This window comes from Carettochelys insculpta, chromosome 22 (genome assembly GCF_033958435.1).
Source record: "Carettochelys insculpta isolate YL-2023 chromosome 22, ASM3395843v1, whole genome shotgun sequence".
In the NCBI taxonomy this organism is placed as follows: Eukaryota; Metazoa; Chordata; order Testudines; family Carettochelyidae; genus Carettochelys; species Carettochelys insculpta.
The window spans coordinates 10,305,305-10,327,107 of NC_134158.1; the positions used below are offsets into that span (position 1 = coordinate 10,305,305).

The 21,803-nt window shown below is 69.2% G+C and overlaps 2 protein-coding genes across 3 annotated transcripts; one reads left to right on the top strand and one right to left on the bottom strand.

Annotated features, from left to right (window-relative positions):
• Positions 1-580: 580 nt before the first annotated feature.
• Positions 581-13,656, top strand: VARS1 (valyl-tRNA synthetase 1). Its single transcript, XM_075017614.1, has 31 exons — positions 581-655; positions 1,719-2,108; positions 2,342-2,485; positions 2,804-2,954; positions 3,286-3,449; positions 3,707-3,791; positions 4,228-4,328; positions 4,599-4,726; positions 5,177-5,341; positions 5,430-5,511; positions 6,022-6,141; positions 6,233-6,341; positions 6,763-6,851; positions 6,950-7,040; positions 7,251-7,375; positions 7,977-8,080; positions 8,264-8,422; positions 8,841-8,931; positions 9,037-9,142; positions 9,735-9,805; positions 10,088-10,213; positions 10,300-10,404; positions 10,562-10,630; positions 10,722-10,800; positions 11,172-11,299; positions 11,427-11,582; positions 11,716-11,922; positions 12,230-12,341; positions 12,430-12,605; positions 13,218-13,367; positions 13,450-13,656. The coding sequence occupies exons 2-31, from the start codon at positions 1,746-1,748 to the stop codon at positions 13,516-13,518; spliced, it is 3,825 nt and encodes a 1,274-aa protein (XP_074873715.1). The 5' UTR covers positions 581-655; positions 1,719-1,745; the 3' UTR covers positions 13,519-13,656.
• A 587-nt stretch (positions 13,657-14,243) lies between these two features.
• Positions 14,244-20,138, bottom strand: SAPCD1 (suppressor APC domain containing 1). 2 transcript variants are annotated; one of them, XM_075017673.1, is made up of 6 exons: positions 19,746-20,138; positions 18,109-18,239; positions 16,877-17,014; positions 15,843-15,944; positions 15,569-15,694; positions 14,244-15,202 (listed from the first exon to the last, which is right to left on the bottom strand). In XM_075017673.1, the coding sequence occupies exons 1-6, from the start codon at positions 20,101-20,103 to the stop codon at positions 15,080-15,082; spliced, it is 978 nt and encodes a 325-aa protein (XP_074873774.1). In that variant the 5' UTR covers positions 20,104-20,138; the 3' UTR covers positions 14,244-15,079. The 2 variants fall into 2 exon arrangements, with proteins under 2 accessions (XP_074873774.1, XP_074873775.1); XM_075017674.1 differs by lacking the exon at positions 16,877-17,014.
• Between the last annotated feature and the right edge of the window lie 1,665 nt (positions 20,139-21,803).

Sequence of the window (21,803 nt, forward strand, 5' to 3'; positions counted from 1 at the left end):
TGGCTTTGGGAGAGGAGGGTGTTCCCAGGCTTAGAGCAGGGGGTGGGGGTGGCCAGGACCCCCGACTCGTGGGTGCTCCCTGGGGAGGGGGAGTGGAGCAGGGACGCCTGTGTTCTGCCTGTGGGGGGGGGCTAGGAGGCCGGACCCCTGAGTTGGGGGGGACCCCCTGCCTGTCCCCCAGGTGCGCTGCAGCACCAAGGGGGTCCCAGGGGCGCAGGGACATAACGGCGGAGGGGCCTGAACGCCCCCCAGCAGCCTGACACTCCTCATCCGGGGGTGCGGTGCGCCCCCCCCCCCCCCTTCCTGATCAGGGCGGGTGTGAACCCAGGCGTCCGGGCCGCTCGCAGCCTGCAGGAGACTGGCCCGGGCTGCACAGTGCGGTGCAGTGACCCGCTCCGGCCGCCAGAGGGCGCAGCCCAGCGCTAGCCCCTCTCTATGGCTCCTTCCTGTTGCGGGACACGGGGCTCGACCCCGCTCTATGGTTCCCGGAGGACCCCAGCTGGGGCTGTCTCGGCGGGTGCCTGACCGGAATTAGCAGCGCCGCCTCGCCCTGCGGGTGGGCGGGGCGCGCGGGGGGTCAGGCAACGCCGCAGGCAGCCCCGGAAGGGTCCTTCGGGCGGGAGCAGCGAGCTGTGGACACGTGGGGCAGGAGCAGGTAGCGGGAAGCACCGTCCAATGGAGCCCCCCACGCTCCCCCTCCCTGCCCCACAGACCCCACGGCCCCGCCCCCCAACTGCCCCCGCCCCGCCCAGATCCTCCCGCCCTATAGACCACCTGCACTGCCCCCTCCCCGCCCCATAGAGCCCCCGGGGCCCCCCACTCCCCCTGCCCCGCCCCGCCTCGCCCCATAGAGCCCCCTCCCTGCCCCCGGGGCCCCCCACTCCCCCTGCCCCGCCCCGCCCCATAGACCCCCCCTCCCTGCCCCATAGAGCCGCTGGAGCCCCCCCCACTCCCCCGTCCCTCCCCATAGACCCCCCCGCCCCCGGGGCCCCCCACTCCCCCTGCCCCGCAGAGCTGCTGGAGCCCCCCCACTCTCTCTGCCCTGCCCCGTAGACCTTCCTAGGGCCTCAGGGCCCTGCCCCCTCAACTGGACTCCTAGGGGACCCCTGCACCCCAGCTCCTCCCGTGCCCCTCTTGCACCCCCTAAGCCGCTCTGTGGTCCCACGCAGCTGCCCCCGGGCTGCCCCCCCTGCCCCGTCACCTCCCTGCCCCAAAGCCCCTTGCACTCCCCCTTCTGCCCCCAGCCCTGACAGCCCCTGCTCCCCAGCCGTCCTGGCCCTAGTCACTGCCCCCCCCCCGCCGCTCTCTGGGCTCCAGCCTGGGCAGGGGGGGCGCTGTGTGGGACGCCCCTCCCCCACTGAGAGCTGTCTTGGCCCCAGTCCAGAGAGACAATTCTTAGACCTGGACTGACAGGTCCTGGTACTGGGGTTGCATCAGCCCAACCTGGGCCCCAGTCCCTGCCCTGCCCCTTGAGCCAGCCAGGCCCTGCCCTGGGCTGTGGGGGAGCTGGTGCCCCAGAAGGGACAGGCCCTGTCCCGCTCCCTGAACCAGCTGGTCCTGCATTGGGCCCGGGGGGGAGATGGCACCCCTAGAGGGGACAGGCCCTGCCCCATTCCCTGCCCCCTGAGCTGGCCTGGGCAGAGTGGGAGCCAGCGCTGCCCCCCCCGCCCCCGTGGGCCATTCCGCATGTCTCACTAGCTGTCTCTGTCCCTTCCCAGGTGTGTCCCTGGTGCCCAGCCCCCGCCATGCCCACCCTGTACCTCTCCCCGCACCCGGACAACTTCCAGAACTACCGGGTGCTGATTGCTGCCCGCTATGACCTGGCTCTGCCCTCGGTGGTGGAGCTGCCGCCAGCACAGGGGGCCCCCCCACAGCCCCCGGCCTCCTGCCCCCTGCCCAAGCTGCCCGCCCTGGAGAGCCGCCCAGGGGTATGGGTCTCCGGCCCGGCCGCTGTGGCCCATTTCCTGGCCCCGGAGCAGCTGAGGGGGCAGGGGCCGGCGGGGGCCGCTCGGGTGCAGCAGTGGGTTAGCTATGCCGAGGGGGAGATTGCCCCGGCTGCCTGCGCGGCCGCCTTCTCCGCCCTAGGCCTGGCCAAGCAGAGCAAGCAGGTGAGAGGGGAGTGCGGGCTAGGGGTTGTGGTGGGAGGCTGGGAGCCCGGACTCCTGGGTTCCAAGGGGGGCGGGGTGGGATTGCAGCCTGGACTCCTGGGCTTCACCCGCCAGCCCTGGGAGTGGATTGGGCAGAAGGGGAGAGGGTCAGAAGCAGGGTGGGGTCATCTGGGGGCCCGGACGCCTGGGTCCCATCCGTGCTGGGTCACTGGCTCCTCTCTGTGCTGGCCCAGGTGGTGGAGCGGGCGGGGGCGGAGCTGTGCCGGGCGCTGGGAGTGCTGGACACGCACCTGAAGCTGCGCACGTACCTGGTGGAGGAGGCCGTGACGCTGGCGGACGTGACTGTGGCCTGCGCCCTGCTGCTGCCCTACAAATATGTGAGTGTCCCGCCGCCCCCCATGGCTCGCTCTCTCATTCTCCCCCCAGCTCACATAATGGTGGTGGCCGGGACCCCCTTTCCAGTTCCACCGTGGTACTTTCCTTCTTCCATGCCAAAATATTTCCCCCTGCTCTCCCCCCACCTCGCAACAACGGTATTTTCTCGTTCTCTATTCTAATAAGGGTCTTTTTTTTCATCCCAGTCATACCTTGCTCATATTGGTATTTTCTTACTGCTGCCCCTTCGATAGTGATATTTTCCTTGTCTTCTCTTTTGACGATAACCCCCCCCCGCCTCTCTTGTGGTCCGTCCCCAGGTGCTGGACCCCGCCAGCCGGGCCCCCTACCCCAACGTCACCCGCTGGTTCCTGACCTGCGTCCACCAGCCGCAGTTCCAGGCCGTGCTGGGGCCGGTGAAGCTGTGCGAGCAGGCAGCCGGGGGTGGTGAATACCAACTGGGGACCCAGGGTAAGGGACCCCCACTTCTGAGCTGCCAGTGCCCCGTCTGTGGCGGCTGCTAACGGAGCGCCCTGCCGCAGGGTATTGCAGAGTCGAGTTGAGCAGGGCTTGGACTCGTGATGTGAGAGTGGGATACAAAGCCGGATGGGCCTGTAGGTCCGACCTGGGGAGTGGTCTTTGGGGGAGATGGTAGAGTGATCTGAGCAGTGCAAGCAGGGAAGAGAGGCATATATTCACACGGTTTCACTGATAGTTTAGGTTCATGGTGTCAGGCGTGGGATACCAGGCTAGACTGGTTCGTGGCTGTGATTGAATCTGATTTTTGTGCTTTTACTTCCAGAGCCTGCGGCACCTTCAGAGGTGGGGCCGGCAGCTGGGGCAGTCCCTGCTTCTGGGGAGGCCCCAGTGAAGAGTGCCTCCCAGCTGAAGAAAGAAGCGAAAAAGAAGGAGAAGCTGGAAAAATTCCAGCAGAAGAAAGAGAAGAGCCAACAACAGCAGGCTGAGGTGAGAGAAATGCAGCCAGCTCTGGGGCGGGGCGGCTGGGGAACAGCCGTGTAGAACATCTCCCGGGGGCGGCTCTCACAAGGCTGCAATGCAGCCAGCTCTGGGGCGGGGCGGCTGGGGAACAGCCGTGTAGAACATCTCCCCGGGGGCGGCTCTCACAGGGCTGCAATGCAGCCAGCTCTGGGGCGGGGGTTTGTGCTGGTGGGGCCGGGGTTCCCAGCCCATGACGTGACCTTCCCTTCTCTCCCGTGAGCCAGAAAAAGGTCAAGCCTGAGAAAAAGGAGAAGCGAGACCCTGGGGTTGTGACCTACAACGTCGCCACCCACCCGGGGGAGAAGAAAGGTACCGGGGGGGGCAGGGTGGGGGGCTCTCATCTCCCCCGACTCCCCACAAGAGATGCTGGCTAGCAGTGGGGGCGGAGCTCCACTTTGCCCCGCCCCCAGCTCCTGCTGGGGTGTGGCTTGGTGGCTGCTGGCAATTGGCCAATGGATGAATCCTGACCCGGGATTGGCTGGCTGCACAGAAGTTGGATCTGGTTGGAAGTTTCCTGTCGCTGGCAATTGGCTACAGCAGGCGGCTCGGGCTGTCAGATTGGTTACTGATTGCAGCGCCTGATTGGCTGGGAGGCCTGCTTACTGGTCGTTGATTGGTCAGGGTGGGGAGGGTGACTGCCTGAGCTGCTGATCGGTCAGACGTTCCCGGGGGGGTGTTAGGGGCTGGTGGGCTCGGGGCGGACAGACGCATGGCCGGACTGACGGCCTTTGCTCGCCCCCCGCAGATGTCAGCGGCCCCATGCCTGACGCCTACAGCCCGCAGTATGTGGAGGCCGCCTGGTACCCCTGGTGGGAGAGCCAGGGCTTCTTCAAGCCCGAGTACGGGGTGAGTGCTGGGGCTGGAGATGGGAATCCCCTGTGGGCTGGAGCAGTAGAGGGGATAAGACACACATGGGGTGGGTCTTAGTGCAGCTAGCAGGGGACACTCATGCAGGATTGTTTCTCGGGCGGCCGAATTGGAACCGGCCCTGGATCTCCCATGTCCCAGCAGCTGGGGCTCCGGCCACGGGGACTCGCCCTCAGGGAGCAGTGCGGGGGGTATGACACACAGCACTCCTCCATGGCGGCTCTCCTGACGGCCCGCTTCCCCCGGCAGCGGCAAAGCGTCTCAGAGCCGAACCCCAAAGGGATCTTCATGATGTGCATCCCACCCCCCAACGTCACGGGCTCCCTGCACCTGGGCCACGCCCTCACCAACGCCATCCAGGACGCGCTGACGCGCTGGTGAGGTGCCGCCGGCTCAAACCCCCAGCCCCGCCGGTGCCCCCTAACCCTGCCCCACAGCCCTGGCCGAAACCCCGGCTGCCGAAACCCCAGCCCTGCCAGTGCCCCCTAACCCTGCCCCTCAGCCCCTGCCCCCCAGCCCTGCCAGTGCCCCTGAACCCCGCCAGTGCCACCCAAACCTGCCCCGCAGCCCCTGCCCCCCAGCCCTGCCAGTGCCCCTCACTCTTGCCCCCCAACTCTGCCTCGCAGCCCCTGCCCCCCAGCCCTGCCGGTGCCCCGAACCCCGCCAGCGCCACCCAACCCTGCCCCACAGCCCCTGCCGACCCCCCAGCTGCGGAACCCCCAGCCCTGCCAGTGCCCCCTGCCCCTAGCCCTGCCGGTGCCCCTCACTCCTGCCCCGCAGCCCCTGCTGGCCCGGCCCAGGGCCCCCCTGACCGTGGCTCCCGACAGGCACCGGATGCGGGGTGAGACGACGCTGTGGAACCCCGGCTGCGACCACGCCGGCATCGCCACGCAGGTGGTGGTGGAGAAGAAGCTGTGGCGGGAGCGGGGGCAGACGCGGCACGACCTGGGCCGGGAGGAGTTCGTCCGTGAGGTCTGGAAGTGGAAGAACGAGTGAGTGACAGGATCGGGCCCCTGCAGGGCCCCCCATCGAATCGTCCCCCCCGGTGCCGCCTGACTCCTCTGTCTCCTCTGCCCGCAGGAAGGGCGACCGCATCTACCACCAGCTGAAGAAGCTCGGGTCCTCCATGGACTGGGACCGAGCCTGTTTCACCATGGACCCGGTACGCCCCCCGCCTGGCGCTGGGGCTGGGGCTGGGGCTGGGGCTGGGGCTAGGCCTGTCCCCTCTAGGGGCGCCGGCTCCCACCGGGGCCAGGGCAGGGCCTGGCTGGCTCAGGGGGCAGGGAATGGGGCGGGGCCTGGCCCCTCTAGGGGCTCCAGTTCCCCCTGGCCCAGGGCAGGGCCTAGCTGGCTGTGGGGCAGGGAACGGGGCAGGGCCTGTCCCCTCTAGGGGGCAGCAGTTGTGATCCAGCCCCAGAGGTGGGTCTGGGTGGCCCTGCTTCTAGTATCTGCTTCGTCTTCCCCAGTGGTGCCATAAAGAGACCCGCCCCCGCCCCACACGCAGGGAATGTCCCCCCCTGGGGGAGAGTGGGGATCCCACTAGGGCAGCGTGGCGGCAGCCCCCCTCGGGAGCTTGCCCTGCACCTGGGAGAATCTCCCTCGGTGGGGAGCGGTGCGGGGCGCAGGGCACGCGGCTGTGCGGGGTCTCACCCCTCCCGCCACCGCTCTCCAGAAGCTGTCCCACGCTGTCCAGGAGGCCTTCGTCCGGCTGCACGAGGAGGGGGTGATCTACCGCAGCAAGCGCCTGGTTAACTGGTCCTGCACCCTGCGCTCGGCCATCTCCGACATCGAGGTGGGCGGGGCCTGAGGGGCCAGGGGTGGGGCTGGAGGGGGTGGGGGCAGGGCCAGGGGCTCACTGACGGCTCGGCTCTCCCCTCCTCCAGGTTGACAAGAAGGAGCTGTCCAGCCGGACCCTCCTGCCCGTCCCCGGGTACAAGGAGAAGGTGGAGTTTGGAGTCCTGGTGTCATTTGCCTACAAGGTTGAGAACTCGGGTACGAGTGGGGAGGGGAGAACGGGGGGCAGGGAATTGGCAGGGCAAGGCCTGTGGGGCTGGGAATGGGGCCGGGCCCGGCTGGCTGTGGGGCTGGGAAAGGGGCAGGGCTCAACTGGCAGTGGAGTCGGGAATGGGGCAAGGTCTGGCTGGCTGGGGATGGGGCAGGGAACAGGGCCGGGGATGGGGATGGGCCCGTCTGGCTGTGAGGCCAGAGGTGGGGCAGGGCCTGGCTGTCTGTGGGGCAGGGAAAGGGGCAGGGCTCGGCTGGCTATGGGGCAAGGGCTGGGTGGCTGGGGATGGGGCCAGGCCTGGCTTGCTGTGGGGCTGGGGATGGGATAGGACGTGTCAGGCTCTGGGGCCAGGGCCGGGGATGGGGCAGGCCCAGACCCACTTGGGGGTCTCACCGCGTCTCTGTGCAGATGAGGAGGTCGTCGTGGCGACCACGCGGGTGGAGACCATGCTGGGGGACACGGCCGTGGCGGTCCATCCCTGGGACCCCCGCTACCAGGTACCTGCCTGGGGGGAGGGGGGCTGTGGGCTGCCCTGGGTGGGGAGGGGGGGGCTCGTTTTGGAGTCCCCATGTAACCCCCTCCCTCTGTCCCCCAGCATCTCCACGGGAAACACGTTCTCCACCCCTTCACCGGGCGGCGCCTGCCCATCATCTGTGACAACTTCGTGGACATGGACTTTGGGACCGGTAGGGGGCGGGGCCTGGAAGAGAGGCGGGAGTGAGGGAGGGGCCTAAAGGGAGGAGTCTGGAGTGGGGGAGGGGCCTAAGGGGAAGGGGGCGGGGCTTGGCAGAGAAGCCAGTGACAGCAGGGTTGGGGGCAGGAGTCGGGTGAGGCCAGGTGGGAGGAGTCTCTGGGCTGCAGCCAATCACAAGGCGTCTGAGCCCCCTCCCCTCCAGGCGCAGTGAAGATCACGCCGGCCCACGACCACAACGACTACGAGGTGGGGCAGCGCCACAGCCTGGACTGCGTCACCATCATTGACGACAGCGGCCGCCTCATCAACGTGCCTCCCCCTTTCCTGGTATGGGGGGGCTAAGGGCGATAAGCTGTGGTGGCAGCCGTGGGTTAGCCGGCTGGGTGGGCATAGGGGGACTGAGCCGTGGTGTTACAGGAGGGATTCCTGGCAGGCTGGGGCTGAGCTGTGGTGGTAAAGGTGGGATACATGGCCGGGTGCGTTCAATGGGGGCTGCACTATGGTGTCGGCAGTGGGATACCCAGCTGGGTGTGTTCAAGGGAAGTTGAGCAGTGGTGGTAGTGGTGGGATACCCGGCTGGGTGGGTACAATGGTGGTAGTGGTGGGATATGTGGCTGGGTGTGTTCAAGGGGAGTTGAGCAGTGGTGAAAACCGTGGGATACTTGGCTGGGCGGGTACAGTGGTGGTAGTGGTGGGATACCCGGCTGGGTTTGTTTAAAAGGAGTTGAGCAGTGGTGTGAGCGGTGGGATACCTGGCTGGGCGTGTACAATGGTGATAGTGGTGGGATACATGGCTGGGTGTGTTCAAGGGGAGTTGAGCACTGGTGGGAGCGGTGGGATACCTGGCTGGGTGAGTTCAATGGTGGGAGAGGTGGGGTACGGGGCTGGAGAAGCCGGACAGGACCTGACCGTCCCCGCTGATGTGCAGGGCATGAAGCGGTTCGAGGCCCGGGGGGCCGTGCTGGAGGCGCTGAAGCAGAAGGGGCTGTTCAAGGAAGTGAAGGATAACCCCATGGTGGTGCCCATCTGCAGGTGAGGGGGGCTCTGATGGGGCGGTGGGATATCGGGGTTGGTTTGCCAGTGGTGGACTATTTTTAGGGGCAGGGGGATACAAGATGGGGAGGCGGCAGGGCGCAGGGATGTGGCAGGGAGGGCAGAAGGATACGAGGGCCGGCGGAAGGACACGGGGACTCTTTATTCCCTGCCGCGCTGCAGCCGCTCGAAGGACGTGGTGGAGCCGCTGCTGAAGCCCCAGTGGTACGTGCGCTGCGAGGGGCTGGCGCGGGGGGCGGCCGAGGCCGTGCGCCGGGGGGACCTGCGCATCCTGCCCCCCTCCCACTGCCGCACCTGGTTCCAGTGGATGGACAACATCAGGTGAGCAGGGGTGGGGGCTCCCATGGCAGCGGTAGTAGGGCTGTTACCCCATCAGGCCTGGGGGCACTGGGGGGTGGCAGGGCCCCCCCCCCCGACTAGGGACTCCCCCATTGAACAGCTTGGAGCCAGTCATGGCAGCAGTAGTAGGGCTGTTACCCCATCAGGCCCAGGGGCGCTGGGGGGTGGCGGGGGCCCCCCCCCGACTAGGGACTCCCCCACTGAACAGCTTGGAGCCAGTCATGGCAGCAGTAGTAAGGCTGCTGTTACCTCCCCCATTCAGGTGCTTCTCCCAGTGGGTGCCCCGGGACTGCCCCCCCCACCACCCCCCCGAGGCTGGCCCAGCAGCAGTAGTAGGGCTGTTATCCCCAGCGGTGCTGACGCCCACTGACCTGTGGGTGCTGGGGGCTGTCTCCCCCAGGGACTGGTGCATCTCCCGGCAGCTGTGGTGGGGCCATCGGATCCCGGCCTACTTTGTGTCCGTGGCTGACCCCTCAGTGCCCCCAGGCGAGGTGAGTGGTGGGGGGTGCCCTCAACCCACGGGGCAGGCTGGGCTGGGCTGGGCTGGGGGGCAGGAGGCCGGGCCCCCAGGCGTGACGTCCGCCCCCTCCCGCCAGGACACGGACGGCCGGTACTGGGTGAGCGGGCGCAGCGAGGTGGAGGCCCGGGAGAAAGCGGCCAAGGCCTTCGGGGTGAGCCCTGACAAGATCTCCCTGCAGCAAGGTACGGCGGGGGGCTGTGGGTCAGGAGTGGGGGTGCACCGGCGCTGGGGGGAGGGGGCTGTGGGTCGGGAGTGGGGGTGCACCGGCGCTGGGGGGAGGGGGCTGCGGGTCGGGAGTGGGGCTGCACCAGCGCTGGGGGGAGGGGGCTGTGGGTCGGGAGTGGGGGGGCCACTGGCGTTGGGGAGGGGAGGGGGCTGCGGGTCGGGAGTGGGGGTGCACCAGCGCTGGGGGGAGAGGGCTGTGGGTCGGGAGTGGGGGTGCACCAGCGCTGGGGGGAGGGGGCTGCGGGTCGGGAGTGGGGGGGCCACTGGCGTTGGGGAGGGGAGGGGGCTGTGGGTCGGGAGTGGGGGGGCCACCGGCGTTGGGGAGGGGAGGGGGCTGCGGGTCGGGAGTGGGGGGGCCACCGGCGTTGGGGAGGGGAGGGGGCTGCGGGTCGGGAGTGGGGGGGCCACTGGCGTTGGGGAGGGGAGGGGGCTGCGGGTCGGGAGTGGGGGTGCACCAGCGCTGGGGGGAGGGGGCTGCGGGTCGGGAGTGGGGGCCAGGGCCAGACGGAGCCTCCCGAACTCATGTCCGTCCGTCTGTTTCCTTCCCAGACGAGGACGTTCTGGACACCTGGTTCTCCTCCGGCCTCTTCCCCTTCTCCATCTTCGGCTGGCCCCACCCTGTGAGTGCCGTGGGACCCAGGTGTCCGGGCTGGCAGCGAGGGGAGAGGTGCTGGGAGGGGGATCCGGGCCTGTGGCGGGGGGCAAGGAGGGGGCAGGACCCCGTCGTCTGGGCCAGTGGCAGGGGAGGGGCGGCGGGGGCGGGGGGCAGGTGTCTGGTACGGCACCTGGGGAGAGGACCGGGGTGGGGGGGGATCCAGGTATCCAGGCAGGCAGCTGGGGAGGGGCGTTTGGGAGGGGGGACCCAGGCGTCCGGCTCCGCCCCACCCCCGCTGTCGCGGCAGAGCGAGGACCTGGCGGTGTTCTACCCGGGGACGCTGCTGGAAACCGGCCATGACATCCTGTTCTTCTGGGTGGCGCGGATGGTCATGCTGGGCCTCAAGCTGACAGGGAAGCTGCCCTTCCGCGAGGTGAGATCCCGACCCCCCACGCCCCGCCCTGCCCTGCCCCGCCCCGCCCGCGCCCCCTGACCCCCAGCTGCTCCCTCCCGCCCCAGGTGTACCTGCACGCCGTTGTCCGCGATGCCCACGGGCGCAAGATGAGCAAGTCCCTGGGCAACGTCATTGACCCGCTGGACGTCATCAGCGGCATCACGCTGGAGGTACCCGCCCGCGGGGGGGCCCTGTGTCCGCCCCCCCGTGTTACCAGCCCCCCCTTGGGCCTGGGCCAGGGGACCCCTCAGCTGGGGCCAGCCTTCCCTGCCCATCAGTAGGGTTCAGAGTGAACGGCCCTGGCCACGCCTCTGCTCTCCCCCGCAGGGCCTGCACGCCCAGCTGCAGGACAGCAACCTGGAGCCGGCGGAGGTGGAGCGTGCCCGGCAGGGCCAGGTGAGTTCCGCGAGGGGGCGGGGACTTGGGGGGCCTGCAGGGGGGCAGCGGGGGGCTGGCTGGGAGATGATGCTTCTCTTCCCGCCCCCAGAAAAGCGACTACCCGGCCGGGATCCCGGAGTGCGGGACGGACGCCCTGCGATTCGCCCTCTGCGCGTACACTGCCCAGGGTGAGTCCCTGCCCCCCACGGCCCCACGCTGCTCCCTGGACATGCCCCTTTGCCCCCCCGCCCCCCCGGAGTCATGCGTGGGGAAACTGAGGCACAGGTGTAAAGCAGGAGGGAAAATTCCCTCCCGGACCTGTCCGCTCTGCACGTCCCCGTCCGCAGAGCGCTGGCCTGACCCCCCCGCGCTGGCCGGCCTGCAGGGCGCCCGGTGCCGTGGGTCGGTCACAGGCAGCCCGCCAGCACCCCACAGACGCATCCCCCATCCGGCTCAGCCAGAGCGTCAGGGGCCTCCCCCGGCCGAGCCCCCCCACACCCCTACACCCACGGGGAAACTGAGGCACGTCCCGAAACGGTGCCGCGACTCCCTCGGCCAGGCCGGGACATCAACCTGGACGTGAACCGGATCCTGGGCTACCGGCATTTCTGCAACAAGCTGTGGAACGCGACCAAGTTCGCGCTGCGCGGGCTGGGGGGCGACTTCCAGCCCCCGCCGGGCCCCGAGGTGAGCAGCTGGCGCGGGCTGGGCAGGCCAGGGGCGGGGGGGGCGGCTCCCGGCTGGCCGTCCATCCCCCCCCTCACCGCTCTCTCCCCGTCCATCCCCCCCCTCACCGCTCTCTCCCCGTCCCCAGCCCAGCGGAGCCGAGGGCCTGATGGACCGCTGGGCGCTGAGCCGGCTCAGCCTGGCCGTGGCGCTGTGCGACGCCGGCTTCCAGGCCTACGACTTCCCCGGCGTCACCACGGCCGTCTACAGCTTCTGGCTCTACGAGCTCTGCGACGTCTACCTGGTGAGGCGCCCGCCGTGGGGCAGGGAGCGGGGCGGGGCCTGGCCCCCCAGGGGCACCCGCTCCCCCAGCGTGGGCCTGGCTGGCTCAAGGGGGGAAGGGGGCGCCGGCTCTGAGCTGCCCCTCCACCCCGCAGGAGTGCCTGAAGCCGGTGCTGGCGGAGGGGGGCCCGGGGGAGGTGGCGGCCGCCCGCCGCACCCTGTACACCTGCCTGGACGCCGGCCTGCGCCTCCTGGCCCCCTTCATGCCCTTCGTCTGCGAGGAGCTGTTCCAGCGGCTGCCCCGCCGCACCCCCCAGGCGCCCCCCAGCATCTGCGTCACCCCCTACCCCAGCCCCCAGCAGGTACCGCCAGGGCGGGAGTGAGGGGCACTGGCAGGGCAGGGGTTGGGTGGTGGAAACAAGGGACGGGCGGGGGGCGGCTGTGCGGGCAGGGGCTGTGGGGCACCGGCAGGGCTGGCCTGGCCTGGGGGGCTGTGGGGCAGGAGAGGGGGGTTGGGGGGGTACCAGGGGCATTAGGAGCAGGGGCTGTGGGGCAGGAGGGAGGGACATGGGGAGGCTGTGGGGCAGGAGTGAGGGACATGGGGGGCTGCGGGGCACCGGTGGGGCTGGGGTGGGAGAGGCGCCGTTAACCCTCTCCTGTGTGCCCCAGTTCTGCTGGCGGGACGAGGCGCTGGAGGCCTCCCTGGAGTTTGCGCTGGGGATCGTCCGGGCCCTGCGCTCCCTCCGGGCCGACTACAACCTGACCCGGACCAGAGCCGACTGTGGGTACCACCAGGGGGGCTGCCCTGAACCCCCCTCCCCCCAACCTCCCCATTGCTCCCCCCGACCTCTGACTCCGTTGCTCCCCAGGTTTCCTGCAGTGCCTGGACGGGGCTACAGCCGACACCGCTCGCCGCTGCTCGGCCGCCATCCGCACCCTGTCCTGCTCGGGGCTGGTGCAGGTGCTGGGCCCGGGCCAGGCGCCCCCCGCCGGCTGCGCCGTGGCCGTGGCCTCCGACAAGTGCACCGTTCACCTGCTGCTCAAGGTCAGAGGGGCTGGGGGTGGCGGGACCCAGGCGTCTGGGGCAGCATATGGGGCTCACGTCCAGGGGCTGGAGACTTGGAGATGTGTTGGACCCAGGCGTCCGGGTGGCCCTGTTGTGGGGGGGCTCTCCCCGGGAGGCTGGAGCCAGTGAGCAGAACCCAGGCGTTCGGGCAGCACCGGGGGGAGGGGGGTGAGGGCTCTCCCCGGGAGGCAGGAGCCAGCAGGCGGGACCCAGGTGTCCAGGCAGGGGTGAGGGCTCTTCCTGGGAGGCAGGAGCCAGAGGGCGGGACCCAGGCGTCCAGGCAGCACCAGGAGGGGTGGGGTGGGGTGGGGTGAGGGCTGTTCCCGGGAGGCAGGAGCCAGTGAGCGGAACCCAGGCGTTCGGGCAGCACGGGGCGGGGGGGGGGTGAGGGCTCTCCCCGGGAGGCAGGAGCCGGCGGGCGGGACCCAGGCGTCCAAGCAGGGGTGAGGGCTCTTCCCGGGAGGCAGGAGCCAGAGGGCGGGACCCAGGCGTCCGGGCAGCACCGGGAGGGGTGGGGTGAGGGCTCTCCCCGGGAGGCAGGAGGTGGCGGGCGGGACCCAGGCGTCCGGGGCTGACGCGGGGCCCCCCCAGGGGCTGATCGACGCGGAGAAGGAGTTGGCCAAGCTGGCCGGGAAGCAGGTGGAGCTGCAGCGGCAGATTGAGCGGCTGCAGGAGCGGATGGAGACCCCCGACTACGGCGCCAAGGTGCCCCCCAAGGTGCAGGAGGCTGACGCTGCCAAGGTGGGTACCGGCGACCCACCCGCGGGGGGCAGGGCTGGGCGGGCCGTGTCCCCACCCCTCACTCCCGCCCCTGTCCCCACAGCTGCGGCAGAGCCGGGCAGAGCTGCAGAAGGTGGCGGAGGCAATGGAAACCTTCCAGAGGATGCTCTGAGACGGACGGACGGACAGACAGACCCACAACTGCTCCCCAGGGGGTCGGCCCCATGTCTGGCTCCGCCCCCCCAGCTGCTCTCCATTCCCTCTCCAGTCTATTTTCTTCGAAGATATTAAAGTATTTTGCTGACTCAGAGGCACGAGGGCCCTGCCTGGGGTGTGGGGCTCTGGCTGGCGCTGGGTGTGCGAGGCAGTTTCTCTCTGTGTGTGTGGGGTGGGGGCGGGGGTGGGGGTGTCTCTGCTTGCACCTAGGCTGGCTGGGAGAGGGGGAAGTTGTAGGTTCTTGCTGTGTAATGTGGGGAACGGCACCTGAGTGGGCGGCAGACACGGGGCCCTCACTCCCCGGGGCTGGGGAACGGGACCCAGGAGTCCGGGTGGGCGGCAGACACGGGGCCCTTACTCCCCGGGGCTGGGGAACGGGACCCAGGAGTCCGGGCGGGCGGCAGACACGGGGCCCTTACTCCCTGGGGCTGGGGAACGGGACCCAGGAGTCTGGGCGGGTGGCAGACACGGGGCCCTCACTCCCCGGGGCTGGGGAACGGGACCCAGGCGGCCTGGCCAGCTACACAGGTCGTTCACCTGTGCGAAGGGCCTGGAGAAGAGGACCCCGTTGGCCGGAGGGTGCTAACCTGGGACCCTCTCTCCGCCGGTTCCCTGTTACCAGCCGGGGGACTGGGCCATGGGGGCGCAGGAGGAAGGGGTCACTGAACAAGGAGGTGAAGCTGAAACGACTTCCTCTTTTAATTGGGTTTACAGTACTCATTGCAATGGGCTCATTTACAGCTGTTAGAATAAATCCAGGGCAGGCGTCCTGTGCCCCCCGCTCCCAGCTGGTGTGGGAGGGTGGGTCTGGGGGGCTCACAGCAAGGGCCCAGGTCACCCTACGTGTGATCAAAGGGGCACCGTGGGTAAAGGAAGGTAGGAAGGAGAATCCCCATCAGCTTGTAGCACTGGAGGGTGACTGACACGCGCATGCTGCTCTGAATCCAGCCCCTAGGGGGCAGCTGGACACCCCCCAAGGGAGCACTGGGGGGCTTCCCCCTTGAAAGCTTGTTTGGTCTCGGTTGTCAGCCCTCCTGGTACCCACAATCTTCCATGGCTGCTTCCCGCTTGTCCCAGTGTGGGAAGTGATGTCATGGGAAGGTTCGTAGAGAACAGGAAGTTGGGGGGTGATGTCATGGGGTGGGGAAAAGTCTGTGACTTCAGAGGCTGGGGCGGGGCTGGAGGAAGTGAGATGTTGGTGACATCACAAGACGGGGCACTCAGGAGGCAGGAGAGGAAGTGATGTCAGCAAAGTCTAGAGGAGGCTGAGCCCAGCAGGGAGTGACATCACAGGCCATTGACAGGAAGGAGGAAGTGACATCATTGTGAAGTGGGGGGGGTAGGCCCACAGGAAGTGACCTTGCTGGCTTTGGGGAGCAACGGGAAGTGATGTCACTATGCCACGGAGGAAGCGAACTTGTCAGGCAGGGCGGCAGCCGGAATTGACTTTGCCAAGTCGATCCATGGGAGGAAGTGACCTCATCAGGCAGGTTGGCGGCAGGAAGTGACCTCGCCCGTCAGAGGAAGGTGGCCTCCTTGTGGCGGGGCAGCCGGGGGCCGTGGCTCTCCCGGAGCTGCTGGCGCAAAGCCGCCTTCTCCCGCTCCAGCCGGGCGATGCGGTCGCTCTTCTCCGCCACTTCCTGCGGGGGGGGAGGCGGTCGGGCTCGGCGGCCATGTTGGCCGGGCCCTGGAGCCGCTGCCCCCCCCCCCGGCGGCCCACCAGTGACAGACATCTTCCCCCCTGTGGCAAAGCTCCACCCACCGACCTTTGGCTCCGCCCCCCACCCCGCCTCGCTGCTTGGGGTGCCCAGGGGTGTCGCAGGCCCCACTCCTGAGTCCAGGCCCCCACCCGGTGCCGGTCGGCCACCTTGAACTTCACCCCACGCCCACAGGGCGAGGGACCGATGTGGGGGGGGCCCATAGTGTTCCCCCCCCCCATGCCTCTGTTCTCTGGGGGCCAGGCGGGGCAAGAACCCCCCTCCCCCAGCTCAGCAGCTGCTGCCCACCTGAATGAGCAGCTGGTTCTGCTCCTTCAGCACCGTCACGGCTCGCCGCTGCCTCTCCTCCGTCTGCCCCTGGGGCCAGAGGCGGGGCCCGGGGCTGTCCGCCAGGAAGTCGGGGCGAGGGTCTGTCTGGGGGAGCGGGAGGGCACAGCCATCATTTCCACCCCAGCCATGGTCCCGCACAGCCCCCTACTGCCCCCCCCAGCCCTGCCCGTGCCCCTCGCTCCTGCCCCACAGCCCCGCCGGTGCCCCTCCTTCCTGCCCCAGCTGTGCTGACCTTTCCAGGACTGGCCAGTAGGTTTTGCAGCCCGAGATTCACCTCCTCGACCTGGGCCAGCAGGTGGCAGCTGTGGCTGGGGCAGGACTCAGGGAGGTAATCCTGGAGGGGGGGAAGAGTGCAGCTGTCCATGGACCACCCCGCCCCCCCGCGCCAACTCCCCCATCACAGTTCACCCCTCTGTCAGTGGGAACAATGGAATCATCCATTCCGTTCCCCCCCCAACACTGAAAATAGAACGATCCACTTCACCCGCCCACCACTAAACGATGGAATGATCCAACCACACCACATAGCTTTGGAACAGTCCAGCATCCCCCAATCAACAGGGACAATGGATTGTTCCACCTCCCCCCCCCCCCCCGTTAGAAGAACTGGAATGACCCATTGGCTCCGACCAATAATACAATAGATTCATCCATCCTGGGTCTGTTAGACTGGGTCAGTCCACTTAGAGGGTGACTGCAACCCGAACCATTCACCCCTCAGCGTACGCAGGAGGGGGTCACTTCATGTAGCAATGGACTGATCCACCCCCTCTAGTCCTGCTAGCAGAACAGGTGACCCTTTTGTACAGACCCCCATGAAACACAATGGACTGCTCCATCCCCTCCTTATTAATAATGGAACAAACTGCGCCTGCCAGACCTCACAGAACCAACTGAGCTCTCCCCACCCAACAACAATAGACCGCTCCAGTACCACCCTCTTGACAACAATGGACCAATCCGTTCCCCCTCCCCATCTTAGCAATGGACTGAGCCATGCCCATTCTAGTTACAATGGTTTGAGCCACCCTATCACAACAATGAATCAAACCCCCCCTTAGTGATGCTAATAGGTCAATCCACCTTCATGATAACAATGGACTGATCCATTCCCAACAAAGGTTTGATTCATGTTCCTCAGTATAATAATGGATTTACCTCCCCGCTTAGCAAAACAATGGCGCCTTCCATCGCCTCCCCCTCCTTCGCCCGTTGTAACAATGGACTGACCCGCGCCGCCCCCCCCCGCCCCGTTGTGGTACGTACCGGCTCCGCCCCCTCCCGCTCCTGCCGGCGCTGGGCCGCCAGCAGGTGGCGCCGGTACCAGGTGCGCATGCGCTCGGCCAGGTGCAGCCCCTGCAGCAGCGCGTCTCGCTCCCGCTCCAGCGTCCGCCTGCGCTGCAGCTGCGGGACGCGGCGGGGGGGTCAGCGCCGGATGCCTGGGTCCCCTGCCCGCCGGGGGGTGGGGGTGGGGCTGGGAGCCCGGACGCCTGGGTCCCCTGCCCGCCGGGGGGTGGGGGTGGGAGCCCGGACGCCTGGGTCACCGCTCGGCTGCGGGGGGCCTGGGAGCCCGGACGCCTGGGTCCCCTGCCCGCCGGGGGGTGGGGCTTGGAGCCTGGACGCCTGGGTCCCCGCTCGGCTGCGGGGGGCCTGGGAGCCCGGACGCCTGGGTCCCCTGCCCGCCGGGGGGTGGGGCTGGGGCTGGGGCTGGGAGCCCGGACGCCTGGGTCCCCGCTCGGCTGCGGGGGGCCTGGGAGCCCGGACGCCTGGGTCCCCTGCCCGCCGGGGGGTGGGGTTGGGAGCCTGGACGCCTGGGTTCCCTGCCCGCCGGGGGGTGGCGCTGGGAGCCCGGACGCCTGGGTTCCCTGCCCGCCAGGGGGTGGCGCTGGGAGCCCGGACGCCTGGGTCCCCTGCCCGGCTGTGGGGTGCGGGGGGGAGCAGGGCCTAGTGGCCAGAGCTGGCACCGGACGCCTGGGTCCCGGGTGGGGGCTGTCACTCACCCAGAGGAAGAAGCGTCGGGCCTCACAGCTGCCCAGCGCGGTGCCCAGGGGCAGGATGAGGATGGTGTAGCCACGTGGCACAGTCGGTGCGGGCAGCAGGGGGCAGCGCCCCACGGCCGGCTGGGGGGGCCGGCAGGCAGCCCCCGCCCTCATCCGGGCCCCAGGCTCCCCTCTCCTCCCCGGCCGGCTGCACTCCCCGCGGCTGCCCGGCCCAGCCGGACAGGGGCCAGGCGGGGGCAGAGCCGGGCCGGGGGGCTGCGATCCAGCACTGGGCCTGGCTAAGCCCCCAGCTGCTGAGCACAGCGCTTCCCACCCGCAGACAATGGCCTGAGCCCCCGTGGGCGCCGGCTAGGCCAGGCCTGGCCTGGGCAGAGGGAAACCGCCCCCGGGCCCTGGAGTGACCAGCTGGTGCCCTGCCCCCCCCCCCCACTGGAGCCAGCCTGGCACTGCCTGCGGGGGGCTGGGCAGGGGGCACTGGGGGGCCGGCCCGGGACTCACCGCCTCGTAGTCGATGCCGTGGGTGATGGTGTGACGTCGCGGCTCTGGGACACGGGGGCTCCGGGGGTGCCCAGCCGGGCTCAAGCTGTTGATGCTGCGAGATCGAGTCACGCCCCTGGGCTCCCCCTCACCTGGGGAGAGAGCAGGTGAGCCCAAACGGGGGTCTTGGCCCATGGGGGCACCAGCTCCCCCCCACCCAGGGCAGGGCCTGGCTGGCTTGGGGGGGGGGCAGGGAATGGGGCTGGTTCTCTCAGAGGCTCTTCATCCCCTTGTCCCATCCTTGCAGCTGTAATTAAAGGCACTAATTAATTACAGGGCCTCATTGATTCCCCAGCTGGGCCTAGACAGCGGCCTCAGCAACAGAATCGACCAACCCCTTCTGCCTCCTGCCATAAAACCAGCTGGTGCCCCTGCCCCCCAGCCCTGCGCCCACCCCTCACTCCTGCCCCCCAGCCCTGGTGTTTTAGCACCATGGCTCAGCGCAGCTGTGGGGCAGGGATCTGAGGCAAGGGGCAGAGTTTGGGGCTGGCTGCCATGGGGATGGAGGGGGACAGGCCAAGCAGACCAACTCAGCAGAAAGTGGAAAGTCGGGGCCCAGCGCCAGGAGCTGGTGGAGCTGCCCAGCTCCCCCACCAGGCCCCTGCCACAGCTGTGCTGCCCCTGCCGGTCTGCACGTAGGCAGCTCGGCAGGGGGGCAGCCGGTGACATGGGGACCCCTCACCCAGCGCCAACATGTGCCCATCTCTGGGGTGGAGCAGCTGGTGTCACAGGGACCCACCACTGAGATGTGCCCACCTCGGGGGCGGGGCAGCCAGTGACACATGGACCCTTCGCCCAGTGCTGAGCCGTGCTCATCTCTAGGCTGGGGCAGCTGGTGACACGTGGACCTGGTGCCAAGATGCGCCCACCTCTGGGGCGGGGCAGCCGGTGCCGAGATGCGCCCACCTCTGGGGTGGGGAGGCTGGTGACTCGTGGACCTGGTGCTAAGATGCGCCCACCTCTGGAGTGGAGTGACCACTGACCCAGGGACACCTCGCCCGGCACCAAGATGTGCCCAGTCTTGGGGGTGGGTGGCTAGATCCCTGGGGGGGAATCTCTGAGGCTGCGGGGGAGGGGATCCCCCCTGGGCCCAGCCGGATCTGGCAGCAGATGGGACTGGCGCCAGCCAGCCAATGGCTTGGATTAGCTGTGTTAATCTGTGTCTCAGACCCAGTGAAATATGCCCCGGGGCCCGGCCAGGCTGGAGCCGCCCATGGGCTCTGGGGAGGCTCAGGGCCGGAGTCGTGCGCAGATTGGGGCTCCCCATGGCTGGGGAGAAGGGATGAGCCTAGCTGAGCTCCTGGCCCTATGGTGCGGGGCTCATGCCCACCTCGCCTGGCAGTACTCCTGCCCTCTGCCCGCCCAGGGCCTGCTCCCACCCCCTGCCTGCAAAGAACCCAGGAGTCCTGGCTCCCAGCCCCTGCTCTAACCACCAGCCCCCACTGCCTGCCCAGAGCCAGAGAGAACCCAGGAGTCCTGGCTCCCAGCCCCTGCTCTAACCACCAGCCCCCACTGCCCTCCCAGAGCTGGGACAGAAGCCAGGAGTCCTGGGTTCGCCCTCACCCCCAACCACCAGGGAGCCCCGCCCCGTGACTCACGCGGCTGCTCCCCGCTGGCGCACTCCTGCCCTGAGCTGTGCCCGGTCTCAGCCGGCTCCGGCCCCGGGTTTCGCAGCAGCGCCATGCGCAGCCCGGCCACCAGGCGGGGGAAAGTGAGGTAGCCCCCGCTGGGCCCCGCCACGTGCCGCAGGGCGGGCAGCACCCCCGGGGGCAGCGGGTCCCCCGGCGGGCCGAGGCCGGGCCCCCCGCGGCCCCAGCGGCTCTCGATGTCCGAGAGGTGCACGGCGCCGCCCCCCGTCTCCTCCAGGATGTCAAAGAGGGTCCGGAGGCTTCGGATGAAGGGCCGGGGCAGCCGCGGGGGCCGGCCCGGAGCTGGGGGGGTGGCCAGGGAGCTCATGGGGCAGGGAGAGGAGCAGGACGCTGGGTTCTCGGGGGGCGGTGGCGTGCAGTGGTTAGAGCGGGGGGGGGGGCGGGGGGCAGGACGCCTGGGTTCTCGGGGAGCGGTGGGGTGCAGTGGTTAGAACGGAGGGGTGGTCGGGGGGCAGGACGCCTGGGCTCTCGGGGGGCAGTGGTTAGAGCCGGGGAGCGGCTGGCAGCCCGGACGCCTGGGTTCTGTCCGCGGCTCTGTCCGCCCCTGACCAGCACAACTCGGAGTCGCGGTGTGGGGGGGGGGGATCCCAGCTGGGAGCCGGTCACGTGACCCACCAGCCTGTCCCACTTAATCCTCCAGGCCAGTTGATTAGCGGCTCCAGCTAATGAATCCTCCCCGCACCCTCCTCCCCCCCGCCGGACCGTGGGGGGGGGCAGAAAACGGTGGGGGGGGTTGGTAAGGAGGGGACAGAGCGGTGCAAGCGTGACCCCCCAGCCCCTGCCCCCCCGCCCGGCCGGCGCCCCTCCCCCCGCTGGTGCCCCTCACTCCCACCCCACAGCCCCCCCGCCCTGCCGGTGCCCCTCACTCCCGCCCCACAGCCTCTCCCCTCCGGTGCCCCGTTAGGACGCGGGTGGGGCTGGGGGATGCAGCTGGCTCTGGGGCGGAACACAGGGCGCTGGGGGATGCGGACTACAAAGGGTTAACTCAGTCCCCGGGGGCGGAGCGCGGCTGGTTCCTGCGGGGGAGGAGGGGAGGCAGCTCAGCGCCCCCGGGTGCCCCCCACCGCCCAGGCCGGCCGCCGGGTCAGGGCCGCCCGCTGCTGGCTGCCAGCGTCAATATTGACAGATGGGGCAGCGGAGGAGGCGGGTGCCGGGTGGATGGACGGGCCCCACCCCCAGGGGCTGGGGGGGGCAAGCGGAGGGCCCCATAGATGGGGGGTTCTAATCAGATCCGAAACAGCCCCTGCCCCCCAGCCCAGCCGGAGTCCCTCACTCCCGCCCTGCCGTGGGGCGCCCCTGTGCGCTGGGAGCGCGTTTCAGCTCCCTGCCCGCCCGCGCGCTGTTTCCCCTCTGCAAGGTCCGTGAGCCAGTGAAATGGTAGGGCCGGACTTCCGCGCCGCGCGCCGGAGGCTCCAGTCCCCATTCAGGGCCGAGGACAGAGGCTTATTGTATCGGTTCACGTCAGCGCCCGCCCGGGCCAGATCCTGCGTCCTCCGCACCTCTGAGAAAGTGCTGGACACTGCGCCCCTCTCAGGGCCGGGCTCCCAGCCCCTCACCGCCGCCGCTCCACCACTGGGATGCACTCCCCTCCCCGAGCTGGGGAGAGAACCCAGGAGTCCTGGCTCCCAGACCCCTGCTCTAACCACCAGCCCCCACTGCCCTCCCAGCGCCGGGAGAACCCAGGAGTCCTGGCTCCCAGACCCCTGCTCTAACCACCAGCCCCCCACTGCCCTCCCAGCGCCGGGTGAACCCAGGAGTCCTGGCTCCCAGCCCCTGCTCTAACCACCAGCCCCCACCGCCTGCCCAGAGCCAGAGAGAACCCAGGAGTCCTGGCTCCCAGCCCCTGCTCTAACCACCAGCCCCCACTGCCCTTCCACCGCCGGGAGAACCCAGGAGTCCTGGCTCCCAGCCCCCTGCTCTAACCACCAGCCCCCGCAGCCCTCCCAGCGCAGGGGGAACCCAGGAGTCCAGGCTCCAGGACGCCGCGACAGGAAGCCAGGAGGGAGA

Coding starts and splice junctions, on each gene's coding strand:
- VARS1 (XM_075017614.1), top strand. CDS start 1,746: ATGCCCACCCTGTACCTCTCCCCGCACCCGGACAACTTCCAGAACTAC. Junction 7,376..7,976: donor ACGTGCCTCCCCCTTTCCTG/GTATGGGGGGGC, acceptor GCTGATGTGCAG/GGCATGAAGCGGTTCGAGGC. Junction 8,932..9,036: donor CCTCAGTGCCCCCAGGCGAG/GTGAGTGGTGGG, acceptor CCCTCCCGCCAG/GACACGGACGGCCGGTACTG.
- SAPCD1 (XM_075017673.1), bottom strand. CDS start 20,103: ATGAGCTCCCTGGCCACCCCCCCAGCTCCGGGCCGGCCCCCGCGGCTG. Junction 18,240..19,745: donor CGCCAGCGGGGAGCAGCCGC/GTGAGTCACGGG, acceptor CTCTCTCCCCAG/GTGAGGGGGAGCCCAGGGGC. Junction 15,695..15,842: donor TACTGGCCAGTCCTGGAAAG/GTCAGCACAGCT, acceptor CCGCTCCCCCAG/ACAGACCCTCGCCCCGACTT.